At 42.5% G+C, this 27571-nt stretch overlaps 2 protein-coding genes across 7 annotated transcripts; one reads left to right on the plus strand and one right to left on the minus strand.

Moving 5' to 3' along the window:
* LOC130184978 (dedicator of cytokinesis protein 7-like) lies at positions 1 to 26520 on the plus strand. 6 transcript variants are annotated; one of them, XM_056401128.1, is made up of 50 exons: positions 9 to 181; positions 2182 to 2269; positions 3307 to 3485; positions 3701 to 3769; positions 3916 to 4042; positions 4497 to 4709; positions 5690 to 5775; positions 5888 to 5954; positions 6231 to 6380; positions 6591 to 6671; positions 6901 to 7057; positions 7200 to 7330; positions 7868 to 7961; positions 8130 to 8292; positions 11625 to 11742; positions 12639 to 12709; positions 12811 to 12949; positions 13075 to 13176; positions 13274 to 13360; positions 13662 to 13893; positions 14361 to 14525; positions 14638 to 14813; positions 15545 to 15646; positions 16074 to 16160; positions 16632 to 16727; positions 16856 to 16996; positions 17194 to 17307; positions 17407 to 17577; positions 17679 to 17818; positions 17937 to 18106; positions 18219 to 18370; positions 18685 to 18867; positions 19137 to 19263; positions 19388 to 19472; positions 19615 to 19711; positions 19820 to 19954; positions 20211 to 20363; positions 20524 to 20682; positions 20775 to 20875; positions 20964 to 21156; positions 21327 to 21470; positions 21612 to 21743; positions 21858 to 21872; positions 22392 to 22517; positions 22605 to 22694; positions 22788 to 23024; positions 23136 to 23279; positions 23467 to 23573; positions 23673 to 23846; positions 24680 to 26520. In XM_056401128.1, the coding sequence occupies exons 1-50, from the start codon at positions 132 to 134 to the stop codon at positions 24720 to 24722; spliced, it is 6363 nt and encodes a 2120-aa protein (XP_056257103.1). In that variant the 5' UTR covers positions 9 to 131; the 3' UTR covers positions 24723 to 26520. The 6 variants fall into 6 exon arrangements, 5 of the variants coding, with proteins under 5 accessions (XP_056257102.1, XP_056257103.1, XP_056257099.1 ...); XM_056401124.1 differs by lacking the exon at positions 16074 to 16160 and having other exon boundaries at positions 10 to 181; XM_056401125.1 differs by lacking the exon at positions 15545 to 15646 and having other exon boundaries at positions 10 to 181.
* Positions 8588 to 10778, minus strand: angptl8 (angiopoietin like 8). The gene is made up of 4 exons (XM_056401130.1): positions 10288 to 10778; positions 9661 to 9810; positions 9357 to 9467; positions 8588 to 9282 (listed from the first exon to the last, which is right to left on the minus strand). The coding sequence occupies exons 1-4, from the start codon at positions 10582 to 10584 to the stop codon at positions 9265 to 9267; spliced, it is 576 nt and encodes a 191-aa protein (XP_056257105.1). The 5' UTR covers positions 10585 to 10778; the 3' UTR covers positions 8588 to 9264.
* Positions 26521 to 27571: the final 1051 nt, after the last annotated feature.

Consider the following 27571-nt stretch of genomic DNA (forward strand, 5'->3'; position numbering starts at 1 on the left):
GTGGAGAAGGAAGCGGTCTTAGTGTCCGCATCCCCACACACACACACAAGACGGGACAGAGCCAAAGCACAGGAGGAGGGAGAGTGCTTTCAGTTTGACTTCGAAGAGTTTCTTTACATGGGGACGAAAAAATGACATCTACAGCCAGCGAAAGGAGGGCGTTTGCTCATAAAATCAACCGGTGAGCCTGTAACAGAAGTTATTGTTTAACAGCTCGCAGTTGCGTGTGAGAGTGACCTGCTGGACACACGGTACATATAGCCAGTATGCTAGGGTTTCTAAGGTATCACTAGCCATAAACTGGTTAATATAAACACAGCTGTACCGTGCTGGAATGAAACAAAAGTTTACTGAAGCGGTTTGCGCTCTCATAGGTGGTCTCTTACTCTTTGAAGAGTTCAATAGCCTGTGTGTGTGTACGTGATGGTAAAATCGTAAGAGAGCATTGTCACCAACAATGATTGAGCTACTTAAGGATAACACAGTGAAGCGGAAGGCTAATCGAGTGATTGATTGACTAATGAATGATTGTGTCATTAGGGAGTATTAAAACCTAGAAATGCCGAGGAAAATGATGTATACATATCAAGATGGCACTAAGTGACACCAGGATGTGTTGTTATTGTGTCGTGTGAACGCCTCGCAACATTAATGCATTGACCTGTTTCCACATGTTGTAAACTGGTTCTCCCTCTCCGTAAGAAACTGTAATACTGCATGGACTGGAAATCTATTCTTCAAATGGCTCTTTGAACAACAGGCTGTAACAACAGTCGTTTGCTGCAATAGATTTCATTTTTCTTTACAAATGTGGCTCTTCCAAACCTCAATTTTGTCCAGGGTTGTGTTATTTTCCAAATCACCCTCATCTTCACACTTCATTTGATTGTCAAGAAACAGCTTAGCCTTGCATATCCAGAAGCCTGTGAGAAAAAACAAACAGAAGCACAGATTCTTATCATTGACCTACTACAAGTGGATATTCTTCACCCTCAGTGAAAGCTTTGCTTGAAGCATCCCTGGATTGTGGTTTTTAGAAACTTTGGACTAGGCCCCATCCCAGGGTGGACTAGTTTCTTCATCACTTTATTTATATGCCTGTTTGTCACCAATAACATATAAGAGTCTCCTGCTGCATTCCCCAAGTCCTGTCTTTCCTCTCCTTAGTGGGACCCAGACCATTGTTTAGTGCCGGATGCAGGAAGGGGTGGGAAGGGGTGTTCTAGTTATTGCAGTCGATAGCTTTCCTTTTTCCTGTTTGAAATGAAGGTGTATAGAGCTGCAGAAACTATTTCCACATTGTTGAAGGATATAGTATTGGCTCACAAAGTCTAAACATGCAGAACAGGCTACTTTCAAAGAAGGTATCATCAGGAATTTAAAAAGTGTAACTATATCTTAGAAATGGGGAGAAGGGGGCATAGGTCTTCTTTGTGCCACAGTCCTCATGTGTTGATGGAATGCATGGATCTTAGCTCTGTAATCATGAGGACAATTGTTTGGGAAATGTTAAAGCTTCTGCAGCTGTGTATATGAGAGAAACAGACAGTGTGTGGTTCTAGAGGAGCAGCTGCTTGCTGTTTCTGTGAGAGGATTGTTTTTTTTTTCCTGCATTGTCTCTCTTTAAGCTTCCCATTTGCCGTTAGTTCATAAAGGCCATGGACTGGAGCCAGCTCGCCACCTCTCTGTGGGATCCGCTCAAGTCCCTATTCAGAACAGCTGCTGGCCTTCAGCATCACTACCAGCACCAGAAGCTGAGAACTGTAACGGGGGGGGGGGGGGGGGGGGGTTGTAGATCGTATAGGCATCTCTCTGAAACGCAGAGGTTGAGCCATACCAGTGCAGATGCTTTTGCAATCTGACAAAATTAAATGAGTATGAGAGAGACTGTGTGGATAACTTAAAAGGGTTTTGCTTATGCACATTTCTCTTGTATGTTTTTCGAAGTGATTGTAGTTCTGGGATTTGTATTTAAGTGGAAGATGCAAACACTGGCATGATTTCAAATGAATGAATCCACACATCAAATCAGTCTCGCTTTATCTTTTATTTATCTTAAACATCCGTCATCTTACCATGTTTTAGCAGCTAGTTTTCACAGTGTTGTCATGTCTTGCTAATTTGTGCTTTTGTTCTCTCTTTGATTGTCTGACAAATCTTTTATATCTTTCTCTTGCTTAGAACGGTTGCTGCCGAGGTCAGAAAACAAGTGTCCAGAGAGTATGGCTCTCCTCAGCTGTCAAAGAAGCGAGGCGGTGCATACCAACCTGTGAGTCACCCTGTGTTTAACTTGCCGGAGTTTCAAGCCAGTAGGTTTGGAGCCCCAATTAGCGAGGTCAGAAGTTGGTGGGTGTAAATTTCTGAGATCGGTTTAAGTTTAGATACAAGTAAAGTAGGTGCGTGTAGTTTTAATTAGTGTTGACAGGTGGCACGAAGGCAGGTGGTTTTGAAACATGATATACCTGCTCCCACTCACCTGTGTTGTTTGACAGCCAGGCTATAGGTTGCTGTTAGAATGCTCACCCAAAATAGGATAAGGGGTCATTATATAAGGTGCTATGTTTTGGAAAATGTCTGTGTCATTACAATGATGACAGCCGAGTTCTTAATTAGTCCAACAGAAATTTTATGACATCTTTGTGGACTCTGCTGTGAACTAGAAACCCCTGAGAAACCAGACATAAGTTGTGGAAGAGAGTCTGTTTACTCATTGTACTGTAGGAGTTCCTCATACGGGCAAAGGAGACAAGCTAACTTAGGTTTTATGTTACTACTGGTGAGGTCATTTGGTTTCATGTACAGTATGTGACTGCTCGCATTAGTGGCTGTGGCAGATTCTGGTTTGGCTGTAACCCAAACAAAGGAAGGTAAGTTTATCGCAAAAAACTGAAAACTGAAAACGAAATGTTATCAACACACCATTTAAACACAACATTAATCTTCAGTGTCTTGTGAGCGTGTACATCTTCAGAGTGCAGGTTTGTGACAGCTGGTAAAAGTTTCTGAGTCCTTGAGTTTAGTGAGAAATGCCCATAATAAAATTACTTCACACATGCAAAATATTTTCTGTGAAACAGATATGTATTCATGATGATGTGTGATAAATAGACAAATATTGTTTTCACATGAACACCTGTCCTTTCTATATTCATCCATTTTCTGTGTTTTACATCATATATAAATCAGAAATTCCATATCTGTCTGTCCTAATAGCCTCATGTCTCCTGTCCTGCTCATCAAGTTAGGATCTGTCATTATGGCCATGTCATAGTTATTGGTACATAATATTTTAATGTTGATTGACAGTTGCCCCTGACAGAGGTGGTTGAGCCTGTGGACTTTGAGGAGTATGTGAGCAGTCACGCTCCAGCCGTGGAGCCTGGCCCACTCAGACAGCTAATGGAGTTCCCCCAGGATGACCTGGAGCTCCTCCAGCTGGACAAAGAGTGCACTACACTGGATCCCCCACTACCAGAGGAGGAGGAGTAAGTCCAGCTGCTAATGGCCAACACAACCCTCATACTGTAACACACACATCCCTCTGTGCTTTTTGCACTGCCACACACACAGAAGACTAATATTACTGTAATGGAGGACAAACATCCCTACAGATAGGAACAAAGCCTTCCTCTCTGACACTGAGTGAACATAAATATTAAAAGCATGTTTTGCTCAATTATTAATGTGTTTTTCTATGTAGCTCATTGGATCCCAGAGTGAGAGATGCCTTGGCAGTCTACACAGACGACTGGCTTGTCATTCAGAGAAAGTAAGCGATGTCAGCCGTGGTACCAGTTGAATTAACCCAGTTTTTCATCTATTGTTTAATAATGTGCACCACTTTTCCCTGCTCACGCTTCAGGTGATTGACAGTTACATTATTACAGAGACAACTTTTTACTTCTTTTCTTGTAGGTATCAGCGCTACAGCACCACATACACCCCTCAGAACTCTGAGCGACAGAGGGAGAGGCAGCGAGGCCTGGTCAAACAGACCTTTGAACTGGACGCCGCTGCCGCCGCCGAGCGTCAGGATGACCAGGTAGCTGATGCCCGTATTCAAAGGACTCTTTATCTTGAACATTGAAAGGCCAATCAGTTTAGGTTCATTAAAAAAATTTTAATGGTTTGTTGTACATACAGTGTTGCCAGGAGTAAAAGCTTAAGAGCTTTATCATGCTCCTGAAACCCCTACCATTTACTACCTGGACAAAGAGATGGAGAGAATAGCCAATGAGGCACCTATGAGTTATGTGGTATATTATGAGTATATTCTGCTCAGTGAGGTGATCAGGTGGGGAATGAGTAATAGATAATGGATATACCTTGTCCATTATGCACAGCACATTATCCATATGAATCATATTAAATAGGTAATGGTAATAAGGTAATGGGATCTATAGCGTTTTGTTCTCCTCATCTTTCAAAAACATCTTTGCTTGGAGGGAGAAAAAAAACATGATCTCACCCCTCTGTCTCACTCTTATGTGTTTCAGGATGACGCAAAGCGGCGGTCAGTTAGCCTTGATGAGACCCCTCGGGGCAGCTGGGCCTCCAGCATCTTCGACCTGAAGAACTCCTCCCCAGACGCTCTCCTGCCGTCCGTGCTGGAACGTACAGCTGCCGAGGACATGGACTGCCGCAATACGGAGGCACGCCTGCAGGGGCGCCACAGTGACCTGCTGGGCCTGTACCCTCCCCCTGATGAGGTTTGTGTTAAACAAGACTTATCCTCCTCTGGTGTGGAACAGGCTACGTTAATAGTAATAAACCTGTGAGTTTATAATATAAATTAGTATAAGTATCATGATTCTTGATTATTAGTTTGTATTAAATACAGTTTCTTAAGCTTTACCCAGTTAATGCAGGGCAGTGTTTTTGGCTCAGGCCAAAATCAATAGAATTCATTACATTTTTATGAAAAACAGGCTTATTATGCTCATGGGAAAATTAGCTGTGGCCCGACATCACACAGCAAAGGCCACATATTTAACAAGTGAGGTAATTGTCTAAAGCATAATCCAGTAACTGACTGCACTGATAATGAACACTTGCCATTTCCACGAATCATTATCCCTGAGAGAAATCCTGCTATGGGAACTTTTAGCAACAGTCACCAAGAGACTAAGTTTGTTTTTATAAGGGAAATCTTCTCCCACTGGCAGTGATGCATTTAGAAGCAAAAATGGTTAGTTTGAAAGAAGTTAAAGAACAACTTGTTAGTTTCTGTTTGCAGCAAAATAGTTTTCAGTAGTAGCTGCACAGATTGATGGGAACTTAATATCATAGATCACTGCTTTAACACTGCAACCAGCAGAGCACTCTGGTGGAAATGTAAGTACATGCAGCTGCCATTGGTTTCCCAATGTTCCCATAAAGTGAATGTGCTTGATGTGTGAAAACCCAGCCTCTTGTATGGAACTGTTTGCTTTTCTTTCCTCTGCGTTCTCCTTTTCTCGCTCCATCCTTCTTTCTTTATATCTGTGTACACACCGCCGCTTTCTCCGCTGCTACGTTGCCATGACATCTGTGTAAATGTTATGCTTGTGTGTGTGTGTGTGTGTGTGTGTGTGTGTGTGTGTGTGTGTGTGTGTGTGTGTGTGTGTGTGTGTGTGTGTGTGTGTGCGTGCGCGCGTGTGCGCGTGTGTGTGTGTGCGTGTTGTACATGGCCTTGTTGTCTGTGTGGCAGGATGAAGCCGTAGAGAGATGCTCTGTTCCTGAAGTGCCCAAAGAACATTGTGGCCAGAGGATCATGGTCAAGTGTCTGTCTCTGAAGTGGGTAACATTTGGAATATAACTTTTATGTCTTCATGCTCTGATTCATTATTAAAACTTCCCCTGATATTTTCCATATTTGAGAACCACTGTATATTTTGTATTTCCTCAGATTTGAAATAGAAATTGAGCCAATATTTGGAACACTTGCCCTCTATGATGTCAAGGAAAAGAAGAAGGTATTTTATTATATATTTTTGTTACAATAGATCAGATTTTTTATTTGGTACAATGAGTAATCTTCCAATGGCTTTCACTCTGTAAAACCACTTACGTAATGCTGAGCTCATGCTCGACTAATTGAATTTCCCTTGTCTCAAAAAGGTCTAAGTGGTCTTGCGGTTTAGATCACTGAGTCATAACTGAATTAAAATCCCTTGACGTGCATTTCCATTATCATCTTTCCTTCCCCTCCCTCTCCTGCTTCCCGCTTATCTCAATCTTCCTTCCAACAGATCTCTGAGAATTTTTACTTTGACCTGAACTCGGATCAGATGAAAGGGCTGCTAAAACCCCACACACCTCACATAGCCATATCTACACTGGCCCGGTCTGCCATTTTCTCCATCACATACCCTTCCGCCGATATCTTCTTAGTCATTAAGGTACTGTGAAACCCCTGTTTTACTCTTTTTCACTGACTTAATGGGAATTATTTCTTATTGGTTAATTCAGACATTCACTTTCCCCTTTAATCAGCATTTTAAGTGCTACATATAATTACATCTAATTTGCATACACAATATCTAGGTATTGCATAATAAATAATGTGCTTTAATGTGTTGGCAATCATGTGCATGTTCTGTTCATTTTAGCTTGAGAAAGTCCTTCAACAAGGAGACATTGGAGAATGCTGTGAACCCTACATGGTCATGAAAGAGTCAGATTCCTCTAAGGTAATGGAGCCAAAATGTGTTTTAAACTGTTGCAATGCTCAGGGCTGGCAGCCAGCACGATATGGGACCCTTTTACGGTCTGGTCACAAGCATTTCTCAATTCTGTCTGGTAGCTGCAATATTTGCTATCCTCTTTTGCCCTTCAGATCTGCTGGCTATTGCAGATATTTTAAGCTGATCAATACAATATGTTTTGATTTTGTTTTTATCACATCTTGTCCCACTTCAGCACAAGGAGAAGCTGGAAAAGCTGCGTCTGCAGGCAGAGCAGTCATGCAGTCGTCTTGGTCAGTTTCGCATGCCTTTTGCCTGGACAGCCATTCACCTTCTCAACATTGTCAGCAGTGTAGGAGGTCTGGATCGGTCAGACCCGGACTCTGACTCTGGTACTGCTGACTCCAAACATGTTCTCACTATCAGACAATGTCCCACAGGCACATACGCACAGCATTCAGCTATTGAAAGTGACAAAAGTATTGCAGAATTAACATTCAATCTTTAATACCTTATGATTTGTCTTCCTTCCAGAGCGAAAAAGTCATGGGACATGGAATGAGAGAAAGAAGAAGGGGTTTGAGCGGATGAGTGTTGGGGACGACATGTGTAACTTTGCCACTTTCCGACCTGCAACGCTCACTGTCACTAACTTCTTCAAACAGGTCTGTCCAGGTGTAATACTTGCATCTCGTGTTGGTTTTTGTATTGTTACACTTGTCCGGACTATGATGTTTTACGTAAAATGGCCAAATTACTCATCATTTTACTGTTGAAGCTGTAATGGCAAAAGACAAGCAAACAACTGGGACCAATTGACTTGATATGAAATAAAGCCCAGATTTGAGTTTTGAGCTGCCCCCCTTGATTTATCATACAATATAATAAGGAATAGAACGGATAAGAAAGCAGCTTACATTATAAAGTTAAAATAAATTAAGCATAAAATTCAGACAATTTATGTTAGTTTAGTTTCTTCAGTAAAACCCATATTTGTATAGTTAAAAATATATCTGAGTTGATCTTTTAGTGTGATAAAATGATGAAATCAAATGCAGATTGTAATCTGCAGTTTCCCCAAAAACAAGTGTGCTCAAATGCTTCAATCATAAGTACAATAAGTCATTATTTTGTGCGTTTTATGCAGTAGTTATACTTTTATAATCCCAATACAAACCGCTCTCCTGCTTGTGTGCATGAAGGAGGGGGACAGACTAAGTGATGAGGACCTCTACAAGTTTCTGGCAGATATGCGCAGACCATCATCTGTTCTGCGGAGACTGAGACCCGTCACAGGTGAGCACGACTTGCACGACTTGCACGACTTGCACGACTTGCACGGCTTCCACATATAGGTCAAGAAATTTACCGTGTCTGTAGGTATGAGTTCATGTACAAATGTGTATGGATGATTTGTAATCCCTTGTGCCTTGTTGTGTAACCATCACTTATTTTGTCCTTCAGCCCAGTTGAAGATCGATATCTCTCCAGCTCCGGACCTGCCTCATTACTGTCTGTCACCGGAGCTGCTCCACGTGAAGCCTTACCCTGACCTGCGTGTTCGCCCAACCAAAGAGGTGCAGGAGTTCCCTGCTCGCCATGTGTACACTCCACACACCACCTACAGGTGAGCGTTCACCCGTCAAAGACGCACGCACGCACGCACATACACACACCCTGTAAGTTGACCTATAGAACAAATATTCATTCACCCTGTCACTGCACGCATGGCTCATTGTGTTTGGTTATTCTAGTTTAGCTTAAGGAACGAGGATAGCAGGTTCTGAATTTCAAATTAAAACACATTTTTATTGATATTTTTATTGTTTTGTAAAATATATAAATACAAAAACAAGCCTTCATCTTTGAGTTTTTAATATATATTAAAAATAACCCATGGTACTATTTGATGAAACAAAATCTTCTAATAATTTAATAACTTTATTTGAATGGCTCTTTTTAAAAACAAAGTTTACAAAGTACATCAAGTCAAGACAAGAAACATTACATAAGAAATACACTAAGTTCATTAGGCACCTGTAACTAATGCCGTCAAATACAACAATCCTGCAGTAAATCCTAGCTTCAGAAAAGTTATAATGTTCACTTTTTATTCAGTTTTTGGTGTTGACTCAGCTGTGTGATCATTTTGGAGGATGTAGTTTGTGGTGTTGTTGAACTGTATTGCATTATACAGAGAGGTGTCTCTGTTATTTAGCCCACCTTCAATTGTTAAAATCAGGTAGACAAAGTAAGATAAACACCTGTCAATATAACACAATACCATTCAACCACAAACTGCAGCCCACAACATAACAGTAAAGTTGAATCAACACCTCTTTAAAACAGTTTCAACACAAACTGATTATTACATTATTATATAACTGACATGTAGCTAAATGTAGATGACAGCCACAAAAACAAGGACATAATCATAAGGGTGCTAGCAGAAAATATTTTCTGGCTATACAGTAGATCTGTAGTATACATATCAGGGTTGGAAGGGAGTGCGGTGACGTTTCAGAGTTGAGATGTAGGTGGACCCGTCTCATTCAAAGCTGTATAGACTGGGAGACCTCAGTGCTGAATCTTAGAACAACTATCTTATAGCTTCACTCTGCAAGAAGGAAATAAAATGGTAAATTTAATGAAACGAAAACATCAAATGGATGTTTTGAACAAGTGACTCACCATCTTCTGCAGTTTGGAGAGCTGCTCATTCTGAGTATCAATGTTCTCCTTTTGAAACTGGGTAAAATACCATAAACCTCTCAAGATGGTTAAATTCTCCTCTGCTCTCTCCTAATAACAGTAAAAAAGAGTAACAAAATTAGTTAAATCAGTGACTGGTATTCAAATATGTAAAGCTGTCTGGTGCCTTTGCATTAACCTAACGTACATGTTGAGAGGCTGATGGGACAGTGAGGTTAGGGTAAGGGTTGTTTTCTTCGATCTCTAAGCTGTAACTATAAAGACGCTTTCAGCTTTCTGTTACCTGCAGCTCTTTGATGCTGCTGGGTGAGGAGTTGTTGAGATACATCTCCAACCTTCTCACTTTTGTCTCCAGCTCCACCTCTTCCTGCTCCACACTGGCCAACCAGTCTTTAGTCGTCTTGGTCTGAGCTTGTTGCTTTGCCATCTGGTCCTGTCAAAAGAGCATCTGTCCAGATTATCCTCTTCCCCCACCAACGATCCCAGTGCAGCTGGCAGCTGCCTGCCCCACAGTGTAACATGCAGCTCTCTAATGACACTCTCACTCTCTTATCTCAGATAAAAGAGTTTGATTTATCCATATACATCAGGAAAATAAATTAAAGGACCATATGATGACTTTGGGTCAAAAGAAGAAGAGTGAGGTGCTTAAGCACAGAATAGTTACTTCGGATTTTATGAGACATGGTGTAGGTGTTTTTTTTTTCAAATCACCAAGGACCTGCTTTGTTATGTCTGTTGAGCTGTATACCCAGATAAACACAGACGTTTAATCTGATAAACTCCCTCTATGTTCCTCTGCTTCTGCACGTTGTGGCATTAATTCTCAGTGGATATCTCTCTTATAACAACACAACCATGCAACATCAAAGGGGACATCAGTTGTTTGCATATTTTTGAGTTTTCTTACCTGTAGCAACTGTATCACTTCTTTCATCTGTTTCTCCACCTCAGCAGCCTGCTCAGTCTGCTCTCCCAGCTTTTGGAGACTCCCCTCATGGTTCCTCAGAGTCTGGCTGATTTTCGCTATCTTTGCCTCAGTGGTTTCATAAACATAGTTAAGGGATTCGCTGAACTGTATGACACCAAACATGAGCACATTGACTTTTTCCTTTGGCGCAGCCTTCTCTTCCATCTTGCTGGTCTTGGCGAGCGGAGCTGCATGGACTGCTCCAGCCACACAAAGCAAACACAGGCCCCAGATCATCACAATACCTGACGCTTACGAACTGACTGAAGTCTTGTCATGTGTTTCACTCAGTTGTTTGTTATTGCTTTTCCAGCAATTCAGCTAGTTCAGGAGAAAGTTTGTTTGATGCAAAATTTCACAAGGAAGGAAAGCAGTAAAATTAGTATTTGTCTATCACAGCTGTGCAGAGGTTAGCATCAGAATAGCCCCTGGATGATGAGTTTTTAGGGTGGTCACTGTGCCTTATATTGGATGTGTACATGCAAACACTGTGGTAAAACATTAGCTCAGCAGTGGTTCGATCACAGGTCTTCTCTGTGATCTCAGTGGCCTTGCCTTGAAGTTTAACCTTAAATGACATTTATCATTTAGGTCACAAACACATGTGACATACATAACTATGTATGTAGCTCTCTTGTCTTTGATACAGTAGATATATGCTTTCTAATGAGCGTTATCACAATATGTGCAGTAAGTGTTATATAATGTTATTTCAGAGTTGCATGATTTTGTGGTGAGTCATGGCATCTTGACAAGTGGATAAAATCAGCTGTTTCAAAATATATGAACAAATGTTACCTCTGATGTTTGACTTGGAGAGGAGTTGAGGTGACTTTTACCAAGAAAACCCAGTCTGTGGTCACATTTTTCCCACATGCTCACACAAAACTCAGTGTCTTTGGTTTTTGTCAGTTTTCCAAAAGGATTGATGCTGAATTATGTGTAACATTGCTGACAAAATTGACAGCATAACAAGCTGAAAGTCGGGATTGAAACATTAACTATCAGTGTTTCTTAAACTCCCTTGTGACTTTGCAGTTTTTTTTTTCACTCTGTCCTTGTCACCTCTCACCTTTTTGTTCATTCCCAAACCAACTATGGCCACAGTTTAGAACATGATATCAGGATGGCTTTGTTCCAAAAATGACTGCTGGACGCAGCAATTGACATGATGCTGTTTTAGAAAAAGTGACATTTTCTAAATTAATCATTAAGTGCAAGGTTAAATCCCTGTGAATGAGACATTAATGCGTGCCTTGCATAATTTTGCCTTTCAGGAATCTGCTATACATTTACCCACAAACTCTGAACTTCAGCAGTCGCCAGGGCTCGGTGAGGAACATTGCTGTGAAAGTTCAGTTCATGGCAGGAGAGGACCCCAGTCAAGCTTTGCCGGTGAGTCACAGTCAAGGGTAATCAAGTGTCATGACCGCGGGAAAATGAAATTCTAGTCACAAAGAAGAGCTTGAGGCAGTGAAATGCTATATGACGTCTTCTCAGAAAAGCAAATGTCTTCAAAGCGGCGGATTGTTATGAGCAGCAGAGCTGACAGGTCTGGTTGGATTTGGAGAGCTGCAGTAAATATTGGTCATAACTCTCATTTATTCTTGTTTTTTGAATATCCAGTCGATGCACAGCATACTGTACTTGCTTCAAGTGATACTCCACCCAAATGGACCTTTTGCGTACCAACCACTCACCCCCCCGTAGACCTGGGAAGACGCAGTTAGAAGCTTTGGAGTAGTAGTTTGCTCCTTCACAAATAATGAGGCTGTTGTCACATTAAATTCAGTTACAATAGATTCCAGTGGCGATGAGCTAAAGCAGAACTAATGTGAAACTGTTCACAGGAACTTCCTTAGACCACTTCTCCAACATGATCCATTTCTTTTCATCTTAGTATCTACATGCTATATATTGGAAACGCCAGCTAAATATACTGCACTGCAAGAGTATTGCTTTAAAATCATTGGCTCAGGTTAACTGTTGTGATATTTCCAAATATAATAGATCAGATTTATTGAAATGTGCCTATGTAAATGACTCATCAAGTTTCACAGAAGATTTAAGTAAGGTAAGAATTACATCATGGATTCCAAAAAGTCTTCGGAGATTTTGCAGCTTAAATCCGATAGTAGCAGAGAGACGTTTATTTACAAAGTGAACAACAGTCAGTGAAGTGCTGAAAACATCCTGTCTGTGAAATTCTTGAATGCAGTGGTGTGATTATGTCTACAGTGCCTCCTATTAGTCCTGGAACAGCTTTGTTTGTACTCTGTCATTTCGACCAGGTCATCTTTGGAAAGTCGAGCTGTGCTGAGTTCATGAAAGAGGCGTACACCCCTGTCATCTACCATAACAAGTAAGGCTGAGTCACCTGTTGACCCTCTGCTGGTGCCTTTCCAACTTTTTCTTCTTTGATAGTGTCTCCCCTAAACATTGTGTTTAACTCTTGCGCTGAAGGTCTCCTGAGTTCTACGAGGAGATGAAGATGAAGATTCCTGCCAATCTGACAGATAACCACCATCTGCTGTTCACCTTCTACCACATCAGCTGCCAGCCCAAACAGAACACTCCTCTGGAGACCCCTGTGGGCTACACTGTGAGCTCACTCCTTCAGCTGGCCCATATTTACCACATCCACCCACACACACACTTTTGCTTGAAAGCTCCTTCTGTTGTCTTGCCACCGGTAAAAGATCGTGTGTCTCTCTTTTCTGCCGTCAGTGGATCCCTCTGATGCAGCATGGCCGACTACGCACCGGCTCCTTCAGTCTGCCTGTCTCGGTGGAAAAGCCCCCGCCTAGCTATTCTGTACTCACCCCTGACGTGAGTGTTTTTCAAAGAGATTATGTGAATATCAGTTTGCCTGCCATCACCTGTTCCTTTCTGAGTGTTAAGTGAGTTGGTTGTCACTCTGTGGCAGGTTCAGCTCCCAGGCATGAAGTGGGTGGATAATCACAAAGGAGTGTTCAATGTCGAGGTGACGGCAGCTTCCTCGGTTCACACTCAGGTACACATATATGTTTTCTATACCGAGCACCAGCGGAATGAGGTTAGAGTTACTGGGAGAGGTCTGATAGTTAAGATAATTAATGCCAGCATCCATAGGTGTCATTTAATGTGAATGTAAACACCCTTAGTTGTTCTGTGGTAAGAAAACAAAACTGTGGAGCATAGAGATAAAGACAAGTCAGAATTCTTTCTACATATCTTAATGTCTAAAAGTCTTCTGCAATATAAAAACAGTGCTGCCAAAGTAAAATTCGCTGAGTTCAGTTGGTGCTTAGTATTCACTGTTCTTGTACCTCTAGGACCCCCACCTGGATAAGTTCTTCACTCTCGTGTATGTTCTGGAGGAGTACTCCTTCCCCTTCCGCCTGAAGGACGTCATCATAACCGAGGCAAACATGGAGGGGGAGCTGAAGGCCAGCATAGCTGCACTGAGAGGGTCTCTGCTGGACACCTGTGTCAGGTTTTTGCACCAGCTGCTCAATAAACTCATTCAGCTCATCGTCTACCCACCGGTCATTGCGGGTCAAATTGGTAAGTGAGTTCTGAAAGAGCGCTATACCTGAATTCTGCTTCTGAAGATCTGATGTGCACCTGGAACAAGGCTAAAATGTTAATTCTGATCAGTTAAGTCAGTGGTCCCCAACCACCGGGCCGTGGACCCGTACCATGCCGCGGCATATTCGCTACCAGGCTGCACGGAAAGGGCAAATTAATACATTTTTTAAAATCTGGTAAAATACAACAGTTGCCTGATTATAGGATATTTGGGGCCCAGTCACTATTAACTGCCATGTATTTATTTTCTACTTATTTTCTATAATTTTTTCTATTTTTAACTTGTATCCATTTTATATTTACTATTTCAACTAAAACCTCTCCATGGTGCAAAAAAGGTTGGGGACCGCTGATAAATGATACCAGACATAAATCAGTCATAAAACAGTCATACATGATAATAATAATATGCGGCTCATGCTGCTCTCATGCTTAAATTACAGTGAACCTGGGCCGTGCTGCCTTCGAAGCTATGGCGTTGTTGGTCAACCAGATGCACAAGAACCTGGAGGGGAACCAGGATCAGCACGGCCGCAACAACCTGTTGGCATCCTACATCCACTACTGCTTCCACCTGCCCACTGCCGAACCTGTAATGCCCCCGACAGGTGAGTCACCAGATGAAACCGTGTGACATGTATCGATAAACAGAAAGAGAAGCTTTCATTTGATTTACGTCTGTTGATTTGCTAACGTTTCTTTTCCCTCCATATCCACAAGGAGCGGGCACCCAGTCCTACGAGATGCCTATGCAGTACGCCACCTTATCGAGAGCAACCGCCCGCCCAAGCAGCCTGCACCTATCCCGCTCCAAGAGTATCAGCAACTCCAACCCTGACCTGGCCAGCACACCTGTTTCTCCTGACGAAGAGGTGCAAAGGATCATAGGGAGCAAGGTGAGTTGTGCTTGTCTTTGTAAATCTGTGGTATTTATTAGAGCTGTACAACTGTGACTGTAGTTAGTGTGTATGTAAGTTCTGGAAAAGCCAAGACCTTTTGAAGGTCATGCTGCCTGCAGTTAGATACTCAAAAAGTTTCTTATATTTTGTGAGAAATCTGTTTAATTTGCAAAATCTTATTCTCTGTGGCATTAAAAAGGTATTGTAGTTGAATGAGTAATGATGTTTGTGGTGGGGATTTTGACTAATTTGTTTTCCTAGTACATAAACAAGAAACAGCAGCACAAACCTATGTTTTTATGGGACCCCCTGTGCCATGTCTCCAACCTCTTTATCCAATATCAGTTTATTATTTTGTTGTAATGACACTGCTGCCCTCCCTTGTCTCATCTCTTCACAGCAGATTCAATAGTCTGTGGTTGACTGAGAACTCTGTGCCAACAGTTAATGATACCGTCAGTCAAAAATGCAATTATGCTTTGTGCCGCTGTCCCTTGTGATTTATATAGTACCTCCAGCCCTTCTTTTGTTCTCCCCTCTCCTGATTTTCTGTTTTTAGCTTCACTTTTTTCCCTTATTTTTGTTCCCTCCCAAAATTTCTCCTTCACGTAATCTCCTGTGTGGTAATTATCTTCCCTCTACTCACTGTGCCCTTGCCTCTTGCTGCTCTATGTGTGTTTGTGTGTGTGTGTGTGTGTTTTGTGTGTGTCTCCGGTGGCTTATGGCAGGGCATTGACCGCTCCCACTCCTGGGTAAACTCTGCTTATGCCCCTGGGGGCTCCAGATCTGTGCTACGCCGGAACCCCAACTCCAGCTGTGAGCTCAAGCAGGTGCCAAATCCCTCCTCCTCCTCCTCCTCCTCCTTGTCCTCCTCCTCACCTTCATCACCTCCATCCTGAACCATCTCTGATCAGCTCTCATGGGTCAACTCCTCCTTCAGTTCTCTGGGGTTGTATATGTGTGTGCGTTTCTCTGCCTGTCACGCTGCTAGCCATGTCCATGCTGTCGCACCTTTCCATCCACAATAACACGTTGTCCGTCCTTTACAATTCATCGTCTCACCGCCGCTTAACAGACCATATCCGTTTTTGTCTGAATGACGCACTCTCTGCCTGGGGCTCGTCAGATTTCTTACCAGCCTTGCACTCATGAGAGTTCATAGAGAGTTCTCTGGCCACCCGTCCGTTTCCATTCATCCATTTTCGCATCACTTTGTCCTCATCTCTGTGTGTTCACTTCACCATCACTCCGTGTCAGGCAAACGACCGCAGCTGCAATCGCATGTCTGCCTTTCTGGACAGCGTGGCCTTGTTTTCAGTTCCGACAAGGCAGATTACCAAGAAGGTAAAACTGGCATCTACTATAACTAACTGTAAAACTGGCAGTCACCATAACAAACTGAGACATTTCAATGTCCTAACAGTCATCAACTTTCAATATCATTAACACTAATCAACATTCACAATTGTGTCTATGTGTGAGTAGTTGAACATTTGCTTCTTGATACATTTACAATGAATAGTTTATTGTCTGGTTTTCAGGACTTAATCTGTGCCAGAGGTTGTGATTAATCTGATAAATATATTTTTATTATCAATGTTTAATTTACAATAATCTTATTTTATTTCAGTTTGTATCGAGAGTCTGAATAACTATCAAATAATGGCTCAATTATCTGTACAAACCACAATCACTGTTCACAGTTTGCTCCTTGCGACAGCAAACATACACAATTTTAATCTTAATGGCTCATCTAGTTTCTGAAATTGTTTCCTCGAGTAAGAGAAAACCTGGTCTGTGTTGGTTCATTCATAGCTACTCCATGAGGAGCTGGCATTACAGTGGGTGGTCAGCACCAGCACAGTGAGGGAAGCAGCGCTGCAGCAGGCCTGGTTTTTCTTCCAGCTTATGGTCAGTATGCATTTGAAAAAATGAACAGTAATTTTACAACACAATCTCAACAGTGGGGCCATTATTATAGCACGAAAATTCAAATTTCCATTAAGTGACAATGTTTTCTTATTGACCCTCTCCTTCAGACAAAGAGCATGGCCAATCACTTATTCCTGACCTCGAAATTAGACATTGCCAGGCGTCAGCGTTTCCCAGACCGCTTTGTGGACGACATTGCTGCACATGTGTGCGCCATCAGTGCAGACATTGCCAACCGATACCACAAGGTACAGATGAGCTGAGTGTTGACCAATAAAAGATGATTGTGGTTTTTAAGTGTTTGTTAAATATAAAGTTGCCATGTCTCTTATGCAATGCTTGACTCAGTGATTTCAATAACCTAATGTACAGTATCATATTCTTCCTTTTTGTCTTATTATATCCACCTATTTCTCTGACATGAATATCTCCCCCTCTCTCTCAGGATGTGGAGCTTGTGGAGAGGTTAAACAACAGTCTGGCCTTCTTCCTGAATGACCTGCTGTCTCTCATGGACCGGGGCTTTGTGTTCAACCTAATGCGCTCCTACTACAAACAGGTGTGTTTTGCCTCCCTGTTTTCCTCTAATATCAAACACACTCCCACTCATATTTTAAAACAGCTTTTACTGTCTCAAACAAACTTGTGTGCTGAACAGATTGCCAGCAAGCTCCACACTGCGCAGAACCCCAGCTCTCTGAATGCACTGAGGATGGACTTCACTCGTATTGTCTGCAGCCACGAGCACTATGTCATCCTCAACCTGCCGTGCTCAACTCTCAGCCCTCCAGCCTCCCCCTCCCCCTCGACATCCTCCACCACCTCACAGGTAACTGGAAAATGTAATTCAGCTTCGTTAATTCCCTGTTATATATAGAATATATTCTTACTGCCCTCTTATTCTTTTATCCCTCTGTTCATTATCTGTAGAGTTCAGCGTTTTCCAGTATGGTGCAAGACCAAGGTGTGGCCACCATGTTTGAGCTCTCCGTCCCTTTTCGCCACCAGCACTTCCTGTCTGGTCTGCTGCTTACCGAGCTCTCTCTCATTCTTGATCCTGATGGAGAAGGGTGGGTTGTTGTTGGTTGCACTGATTTCACCAAGAGATTGAATCTTTAACACATTATAGCATAAAATACAAGTGCACAGTCTGAAACACACTGATATACCATATTTTTTTACCCACAGGGTTTTCTTCCTTCATAAAAAGGCCATTAGTGCTGTTCACTCCCTGCTCTGCAGCCATGATGCAGACTCCCGCTACAGTGACCCTCAGGTCAGAGCCCACATTGCTCAGCTCTACCTGCCCCTCATCCCCATTGTCATGGAGACACTGCATCAGCTTCACGACTTCTCTGGTCAGAAAAACATATATGCAGTTCACTAATATATTTATCCACCTCTTCAACATCCTTGGGTTTTATTTCCAGTATTATTGCACCTGAAAGGACTTTTCGTATTTCTTTGCAGACTCCTCGCCTGCGCGGGTCCGCCATGCCTCAGCCCACACCGATGACGCTGACCCAGACGGTAGCAACACTATCAGTCAGTCTGTTGCCATGGCGATTGCCGGCTCCCCTCTGCCGCATGCCAAAGCCAACGCATTTGCACTACCCACAGTGGTGAGTGATAGTGGCAGGGATCAGGCTGTTCCCCCGGGCCCTACAGACTGGCAGGACACAGGTTGGCGTCTGTGTGGGAGGCTGCTGCCTCAGTTTGACAGACGACCACTCTGGCCTTTCTCTAACTGCACAGACACTCATTCAAAGAGCATTTGCATTCTTTCCATGTTGCTCTTCTATTCTGAAGCACAACTGCTCCTCTTAGCCTGTAGGTGGCTCTCTGTCCATTTTCTTTATAGCTCTCTTTAACAGCCATTTTGTACTGAAGCACATTTAAAGACTGGCACTGAGTTTTGTATGTTTGTCTTCGTCAGGCTGGGCGGCAGTCCAGCTCTCTGTCCGCTGAGTGCAGCAGGACTCTGCTGGTGTGTTTCCTGTGGGTGCTGAAGAATGCAGATGCAGCTCTCCTGGAGCGCTGGGTGTCTGATTTGTCTGTGTTGCAAATCAACCGCCTGCTGGATCTGCTGCATCTCTGTGTCTCCTGCTTTGAATACAAGGTACAATAACCACGCACTGCTATTACTATGAGCGCCTTTCATCATTGATACACACAGTAGGAATCCAAAACAATATTCAGATGTGCCAGAGCAACAGCACATCATTACAGATATATCAGTATTTCTTTCAAGAGGGTTTACTGTCTTAATTAACAGATGATCAGTACTGTATTGCTGTATTGTCAACTCCTTTGCTGATTACTGCAGGTTTTAATTGAATTGAGATTTGTTGTATTTGTCCCTAAACTGATGTTTGGGTGTTGTTGTAGGGGAAGAAGGCTCTGGAGAGGATCAACAGCTTAACATTTAAAAAGTCTCAGGACATGAAGGCCCGACTGGAGGAGGCCATACTGGGCACCATTGGGGCTCGCCAGGAGATGGTTCGCCGCTGTAGGGGTGCGTTGCTTGAGAGCACATTAGTGTGTGTGTGTCTGTGTACGTACGTACATCAGTAGCTGTTTTTGTTTGAGGTGTTTGTTTGGCTGTGCTCATGGAAATTGTAATTTGTTTACTCTTCCAGAAAGGAGTCCCTATGGCAGCCAAGAGAACGTTAGGTGGAGAAAGAACGTCACTCACTGGAGACAAAACACAGACAGAGTGGATAAGTGTGTCCTTTATATTTGTTACATCAATAACAACCAAAGCAGTAAATTTCTTACCTGATAGTCTGTGAAAAATTTGATAGATTTCTAGATTATGGACACACTTTTGTTTAATAGACTGACTGTAAAATAACATCTATTACAGGACTAAAGCTGAGGTGGAGCAGGAGTCTGTGGTGGATGGAAACCTAGCTACTGAGGCATCTCTGATAGTGCTAGACACACTGGAGATTGTAGTCAAGGTAAAACAATGGGGAATAAAACACCACCACGCTCAATACAATGGCCTTTGCCAGCTGTTGTGACATTATTCCCCTGCTGCAATATATTTTTTCTCTGTCCTCTTTCAGACTGTGGTGGCGTCAGAGCTGAAGGAAAGTGTTCTAGGCGGGGTACTGAGAGTGCTGCTCCACAGCATGGCAGGCAACCAGAGTGCCCTCTTCCTGCAGCACTGCTTCACTACACAGAGGGCTCTGGTTTTCAAGGCAAGTACAGTTTGTATTAGTGTGCCAAGTGTTTCCATTAAAGCCTATTGGTTTATTATCCTTTTTTAAACAATCTATTAATTCAGCTTGATATATTACTAGCACACTAGTAATTTTTCTCCCGACACATTGGCCCCACATTTGTGTTTTATATTTATGCAAAAAAAATAGAATTTTATAGAAACAAATAGTAAATCTTATTTAATATATTTTTGTAATGAGTATACAAAGTGAGAGAGTGTGTTTCTGTGTGTAGTTCCCAGAGATGCTGTTTGAAGAGGACACTGAGCTTTGTGCAGACCTGTGCCTCCGTCTCCTTCGTCACTGCAGCAGTAGTGTCGGCTCTGTCAGAAGTCATGCCTCTGCCTCTCTTTACTTGCTCATGAGGCAGAACTTTGAGATTGGAAACGTAAGTTTAGGCATGTTTTTGCATTTCGTTGTTCTTGCATAGCTAAAAGACATGCCGCAAAACAAAACTGGATCTACAGAACACACACAGGATGTTTATGAAAAGGATTGTCTCATCATGTCGTGAACCACAGTCTGTCCTATTTCCTTCCTTGGGCCAGAACTTTGCACGAGTGAAGATGCAGGTCACCATGTCTCTGTCCTCGCTGGTGGGAACATCACAGAACTTCAACGAAGAGCATCTTCGTCGGTCGCTAAAGACGATCCTAACATATGCTGAAGAGGACTTGGAGCTGCGTGACACGCCCTTCCCGGAGCAGGTACGCAACAGCCTTCTCGCTGTCTGCACAATGTCGAGATGTGGAACTGCCAGACTTTACTAATGTGCTTTGTTGCACCTCTAAAACTGCAGGTCCAGGATCTGGTGTTCAACCTGCACATGATTCTTACTGACACTGTGAAGATGAAAGAGCATCAGCAGGATCCAGAGATGCTCATTGACTTAATGTACAGGTACTGGGAGGCCCATCAGTGAGACTGGCATATAATAATAAAGTGTCATGACTTAAACCTAAGATATTCTCTCACTTTATAACTTCAGGATTGCTAAGGGCTACCAGAACTCACCAGACCTGCGTCTTACGTGGCTCCAGAACATGGCGGGAAAACACTCTGAGAGAGGGAACCATGCCGAGGCTGCCCACTGTCTGGTCCACAGCGCCGCACTGGTGGCAGAATACCTCAACATGCTGGAGGATTGCCGCTACCTGCCAATTGGTTGTGTCACTTTTCAGGTAAGTGCATGCTGTTTCTTTGGTGACTGATTCCACAGTCTGGGCAGCAGAATGGCCGAATGGGATAGGTTGTTCCAAAACTCTAGTACCAAACTCAAGCCGGTGATTGTTGAAATGAGCAAATATAGAGATAATATGTTTATCATCACTTCTCTGTTTTTTTCCCTCAGCACATTTCATCCAACGTATTGGAGGAGTCAGCAGTATCTGATGACGTCCTGTCTCCAGAGGAGGAGGGGATTTGTGCTGGGAAGTACTTCAGCGAGTCTGGCCTGGTGGGCCTCCTGGAGCAAGCAGCTGCGTCTTTTAACATGGTACGACTCACATTCTCCAACCACATGGTGACAGACTGCATGTTAACACAGCGCAAGGTTACGGTATTAACATGGCTGAGGGAGTGTTATGTGATCAAGTGGTATGTGTAGAACTGGCTCTCCATTGTGCTGTAACCCCAGGCAGCCATGTACGAGGCCATAAATGAAGTGTACAAGATTCTACTGCCCATCCATGAAGCCAACAGAGACTTCAAAAAGCTGGCTACTGTCCACGGGAAACTGCACGACGCCTTCAACAAAGTCTACAACCAAGTGAGTTAACTGCTTGAACTCAAAATCAAATCTGGGCTGTTAGTGTTGATGAGAAAGTGAACTTTATCCTAATTTCCTCCTTGTTTGCTTCTTTTCTTTTCTCAACTTTTCCAGAGTTCAGGATGGGAGGTAACAAGCTCATTTGTTATGTTGTTAGTATATTACATTTAAGGGAAAAAAGATTCGGCGATTCCATTTATTTTGGTATTTACACTGTTTTCTTTCTTCCCCACTGCCTGTTCTCTTCTCCCCTCCTGTATAAATGACGTTGCTGGTGAGTGCTACAAAAGTTGCTTTCACACTTTGACATAATGAAGTTGTACCATTGTTACAAAACAGCCTGTGTTCCTTTCTGCCACCCTTAAACTGTCAGCAAACTACATTTCAGTATATATTTTTATATACTTTTTCCTACAAACGGTATTCTTCTATTGCGAAACCAGTCATTTTAACATTTTCATTTTCCACAACCTCCATGAGCAGAACAAATCAAAAGATTTCCAGCTCTATTACAATAAAAACGTGTCTACTTTTTTGTCCTGTTCTCCTATTAACATATAGGCTGTGTGTCTGCTCCATGCTGAGTTTAGTTCACTCAGCCTCTGCATTATTTAATCATCATCTTTTCATCCCTTCTTTAGTGTTCAGAGAATGTTTGGGACTTACTTCCGGGTCGGTTTCTATGGCTGCCGATTTGGAGACCTGGATGAACAAGAGTTCGTCTACAAGGAGCCGTCAATCACCAAATTAGCCGAGATCTCCCACAGACTTGAGGCACGTTAACTCTTCATTATACTAACAAAGGTGTCAAAGTGATTTATGAGAGACACGTGTCTAAAGGTGAATCTGTTTGATGCTCAGGAGTTCTACTCAGAGAGGTTTGGGGATGAGGTGGTTGAAATCATCAAGGACTCCAACCCAGTGGACAAAACCAAACTGGATGCCAACAAGGTGACGTGATATGTATATAACTGACTCATAACATACCACTACAGATTTTGGAAAAGGTATAATTGTACTGATGTGTGTTCGTATCTGTTGAAGGCCTACCTCCAGATCACCTACGTCGAGCCGTACTTTGATACATACGAGCTAAAGGAAAGGATCACCTACTTTGACAAGAACTACAACCTGCGTACCTTCATGTACTGCACTCCCTTCACTCTGGACGGCCGAGCCCACGGTGACCTGCACGAGCAGTACAAACGCAAAACCATTCTGACAACATCTCATGCCTTCCCTTACATCAAGACACGTATCAACGTTATCCACAAGGAGGAGGTGGGTGTCTGTCCAGGGCGGATTTTTGTTTCAGTGGCCACACCGATGTTGGACATGGATAAAAAGAAGAAGATACGACATTCTCTCATGCTGTTGTCTTTTGTTCTTCAGATCATTCTTGTCCCCATGGAGGTGGCCATTGAGGACATGCAGAAGAAGACTCAGGAGCTCGCCTTCGCCACAAACCAAGACCCTGCGGACTCTAAGATGCTGCAGATGGTGCTGCAGGGCTGTGTGGGCACCACTGTCAACCAGGTGTCTGTTTATATACATAGAAATGATAAAAAAAAAAAAAAAAACATAGGGTGCACACCTAAACTGCCTTCCCTCACATCCTCCTGGGGTATTAATCCCATCAGAATGGGGTTGAAAGTCTAGGTCAGTGTTTTAAGTAGTGACTGACATTCCTTAGCAGATGTGTAACAGGTTCTCTCCCTCACAGGGCCCCCTTGAGGTGGCGCAGGTCTTTCTTTCCGACATCCCTAATGACCCAAAGCTGTTTCGCCATCACAACAAACTGCGCCTCTGCTTTAAAGACTTCAATAAGAGGTGATGACACACTCCACAGCCCAGACGCAGACTGCTGTGTAACTAATAAAAACAAATCCCAACTCCCTGCGTCGCCTCTGCTCTCTCTCTCTCTCGCAGGTGTGAGGATGCCCTGAGGAAGAATAAAGCCCTGATTGGACCAGATCAGAAGGAGTACCACAGAGAGCTGGAGAGGAACTACAACAAGCTGAAAGAAGCTCTGGGTCCTCTCATCAACCGCAAGATCCCTCAGCTATACAGAACCCTGCCAGCTCAGACTACGCAAACACAACGGTAACTTGAGACATTAAACACACACACAAGCACGCCCACGCACTGAGACACACAAAATGAGCTCATGCTGCTTTCTCCAACCCCATCGAACCAACAAAAGGGCGACATAAAACCAAACTTTATTACAATCCAGGTCATAGACGTGAATGGATATGCACTCAAACCTAGTGACCTAATAACTGTCCGTTTTCTTTTTTTGTATTAATTAATAAAAGAAAGTAGGTGCACTTCTTGAAGTATTCCAGATTGTTTGACTATGGAAACTATCACCATATGTTTTTTGTTTTCATCTGCTTTTGGCATAAGCTCTGTGTTTGCACGTGAGTGTCTGTGGACTGCTGGGTCATAATCAAAAACAGCTACAGTCAACAGCACCTGCCACAGCAACGATTCAGTACTGAGGAAAATAAGAAGTTTGAACTTCCAAACTAATTAAAATAAAAATGCATGTTGGGGGGAAAAAACTTCTTGAGTTATTTCAGTTGCTTTGAGAACTGCTCAAAAGAAACTGAAGAGAATGAAATAATGAGGTGGTTTTTACCTCATTCTTACTCTTTGGAAGAAGATACTCATTTCAAAGTCATGTCAGCTCATAGTGGGACACCACAAAAACACATTATTCACAGCTTTCACTGTAGCTCCTTCACTCCCCGGGTCAGATTTTATGCCTCAAGTAAATTTCAAAGTAACAAATTATTCATATGTTACAAAATCCAATATTACACTCACTGCCCCTCAGTTGCTTCTGCTGATTGCTGACACATTTTTCAGGAGAGTAAACTAAGATACTTGGAGTTAAAGATTCTTTATTGTTGTGCTTGTCTCTCCTTCAGGAACTCCTACAGTAGGTCCAGTCTCCGCAGAGTTGACTGTTGAGGCACAGAAAACTGGATAACACCACAGAACAACAAGCTTTAGAAATTAGCACCATCTCTTCCCGTCTGTTCCCCCTCCCCCCACTGCACTGCACACCAACTGTCACACGTACTATCCTCCTTTACCCCACCCCACCCCAGCCAGGCCACCCAGCCATGCCATAATCCCCCTACCACACACATGGAAACACACACACACTTGTCACCTCTTTCCCATCTCCCCCATTACAAACACTCTCACACCTCGGTAGGAGAAAATCTCCGCTGTTTATGCTGGAAGGTTATCTGCACTGTAAACATCGTCATTGACATGTCAGCGTTTGAAACCAAGTTTTCAAAAGCTGTCTCCTCACTGACAATCCAAAGTAATCTATCTGAGCCTGAGCTGGTTTTAACTTTAGTTTTTGCAGGACTAGAGCTGCCAAACACATTTTGTAACCAAATCATTTGGTTGTTTGTTCATGAATGTGACTGTTTTACTTTTTCTTCTAGTGTTTGCTTTTGAAGAGGCTGTAGGTTGTCTGTTTTGTGTCGTGGCCTTATTTAATTTTAGATTTTTTTCTAAACTATGCCCGGTCAATGCCAGACTTAGTTATTAAATAGTCCCAGGGAGTTTTCTTTTTTTATCAACAGACCAAATAACTGACATTCCTTCTTCCTCAGGTCGTCACATTTATCTGCCCATCTCCCGTTATGAGAGTTCATTATAGAGAGGAGGTGGAAGGACCAGGAGGGACACACTATAGCTGCAGTTTAAGGGGAAAGCATTACTGTGGTGGGGGGGGGGAAGGGCAGGAACGGATGTTTAAATGTGTTTTTTAAACTGTGAAATTCTCCTGTAATGCACTGCCGTCACATCAGATGTTTATCACAGAAGCGCTGCCCTCTGCCCGGCCGTCCCCTTCACCCACACAAATATGTTCAAACTGTGACATTTACTATCACCCTGCAGTAACTGGATACATTTTGTCTGTGTACTTTAAGACAGACTGTATTTGAACTTCTGTTGAAAAGCGCCTCCAAATGTCTTATATGTGTCCACCACCCTGGCTGTGGAAGATTTATATTCATTGTACCCATTAACAACTACTGTATCTATTATATTGCACTATTGTAGTACTACAAACTGCAGCACATTAACACTGTAACTACTAAAATATCTGTGCTTTTATTTTACAAGGCTGGAAATTGTTTTTTAACCCATTAGATGAACATTTTGTTATTTATTTACACTTTTTACTGCATTCTATTAAATTTCTCTTCCTATGCCTCTGTTCAGCTTCTGTTTGTGTGGCTACAGAGCTGAAGGACAGACACTGTAAACACATGGAGTAGTTTAAATGCTAATTTCAGTCACTGTGATACATTTATAAACCAGTTTTTTAATGACAGTTATTGAAAATATGTAAGATTCACATTATGATTTTAGTCTGAGCTCCTCAGTAGTCTGTTTGTATCGCATTGTAATATGGTAAGTCAGTTTTGAAAGGGATTTGTCTGTTTAATATTCATTGTACTATCTAGCAAAGCCAACTGTTCTGGTCTTGGAATTATTTTTGAAATATTATTTTTTGTACATTGAAACACACAGAACAAAGCAGATTCAGACCATACAGAAAATGTGCATTGAGCAAGTTTTTTTTAGTAAAGCTATTTGACGTTAATTTCATGTTACTTGCCTCAAGTCTTATTTTAAGGTGAAGGATTTCATGTCCAAGGCAAACATTTATAAATACACATGGATATATCACTGTACTTGTTTTCTTTTTATCTGAAAAATATCTAAATTTTCCTTGCAATCTGTCGTGTTTTTATTCTTGCCTTTAATCAAGCAGTTTAATCAGGAACACCTGGTATGTCTGTGCGATTAATGTAATTACCTGCAGTTAACTATGTGCTAGAACAGGTGAGAGTGATTTCACTGATTAGTTCGCCTACTGTTGGCTTCAGTAAATATGACAACATGTAAGTCCAAAACCTCAGCACTTTGAACCCTGACGCTGAATCACATTATTCTACATTTCCACAGCGCTGCATCATTCACTACAGTTTGTGTTACATGGTGGTAACAATAATGGGCCTTCATTTTCTATACCATTAGTCTAGTTTCCTCTGGCAGCAGAATGATCCATGTTATAGCCTGTGATGTTTGTGTAATTTACAAGAAGGAAGCACACCACATTTATAATGGGGTACTTCATAACAACTTGCAGTTGCTTATCCAATCAGAGCTGAAGACTGGAAGTTTCTCTAACAGTTTCTCTCCAGGTGAAATGGAAGTACGATTAATCTTCCTTTAAAGCATTTTTCCTGTTAGAGTGACCAACATTAATACGTAGTTAAAACATTTTTATTTCTATTTGTATGCGCGTGAGAGACACTTGTATGTTTGAGTTCTGTCTCTTTCATTCTTTCCTGAAGTATTTTTTTCCTTGAAGGTGCTTAGCAGTATTAGGAGGTCCTTAAATGTCCTCTCAGGTTCTTAGAGTTCCTTCCTTGAAGAACCTTGAATGCTCTTGAAAGTACTTGGTGGTCTTTGAAGGTCTTTTGTGTGCCTTGAAAGAGAACATTGATGTCCCAAGGTCTTTAGGAGGTCGTTCCACTGAGGTTCTGGATCCTGACTGATCTGTCCACTGAGGTTCTTCATGCCCATGGTGGTGCTTGAATGGCTTTTAAAGGTTGATGGAGGTGTTTGGATTCGAGGGTCTTCACCTGTAGATGCGTGAAGAAGCATGGATCCTCGGAGGCCCTACGAGGGGCTTTCAGACTCTTTCGGACACGTGAAGATGATGAAAGAAGGACGAAGGTCGGTAGACTGTGTGTTTGTGTGTGTGTGTGTGTGTGTGTGTG

Source organism: Seriola aureovittata, chromosome 17 (assembly GCF_021018895.1).
Source record: "Seriola aureovittata isolate HTS-2021-v1 ecotype China chromosome 17, ASM2101889v1, whole genome shotgun sequence".
NCBI lineage: Eukaryota > Metazoa > Chordata > Actinopteri > Carangiformes > Carangidae > Seriola > Seriola aureovittata.

Excerpts from the sequence above, each read along its gene's own strand:
- LOC130184978 (XM_056401128.1), top strand. The coding sequence starts at position 132 with ATGACATCTACAGCCAGCGAAAGGAGGGCGTTTGCTCATAAAATCAAC. Across the intron at positions 13,177-13,273 it reads ATTCTGTACTCACCCCTGAC|GTTCAGCTCCCAGGCATGAA; the intron begins GTGAGTGTTTTT and ends ACTCTGTGGCAG. Across the intron at positions 22,518-22,604 it reads AGATCTCCCACAGACTTGAG|GAGTTCTACTCAGAGAGGTT; the intron begins GCACGTTAACTC and ends TTTGATGCTCAG.
- angptl8 (XM_056401130.1), bottom strand. The coding sequence starts at position 10,584 with ATGATCTGGGGCCTGTGTTTGCTTTGTGTGGCTGGAGCAGTCCATGCA. Across the intron at positions 9,811-10,287 it reads AAGTGATACAGTTGCTACAG|GACCAGATGGCAAAGCAACA; the intron begins GTAAGAAAACTC and ends CTCTTTTGACAG. Across the intron at positions 9,468-9,660 it reads GCAGCATCAAAGAGCTGCAG|GAGAGAGCAGAGGAGAATTT; the intron begins GTAACAGAAAGC and ends TACTGTTATTAG.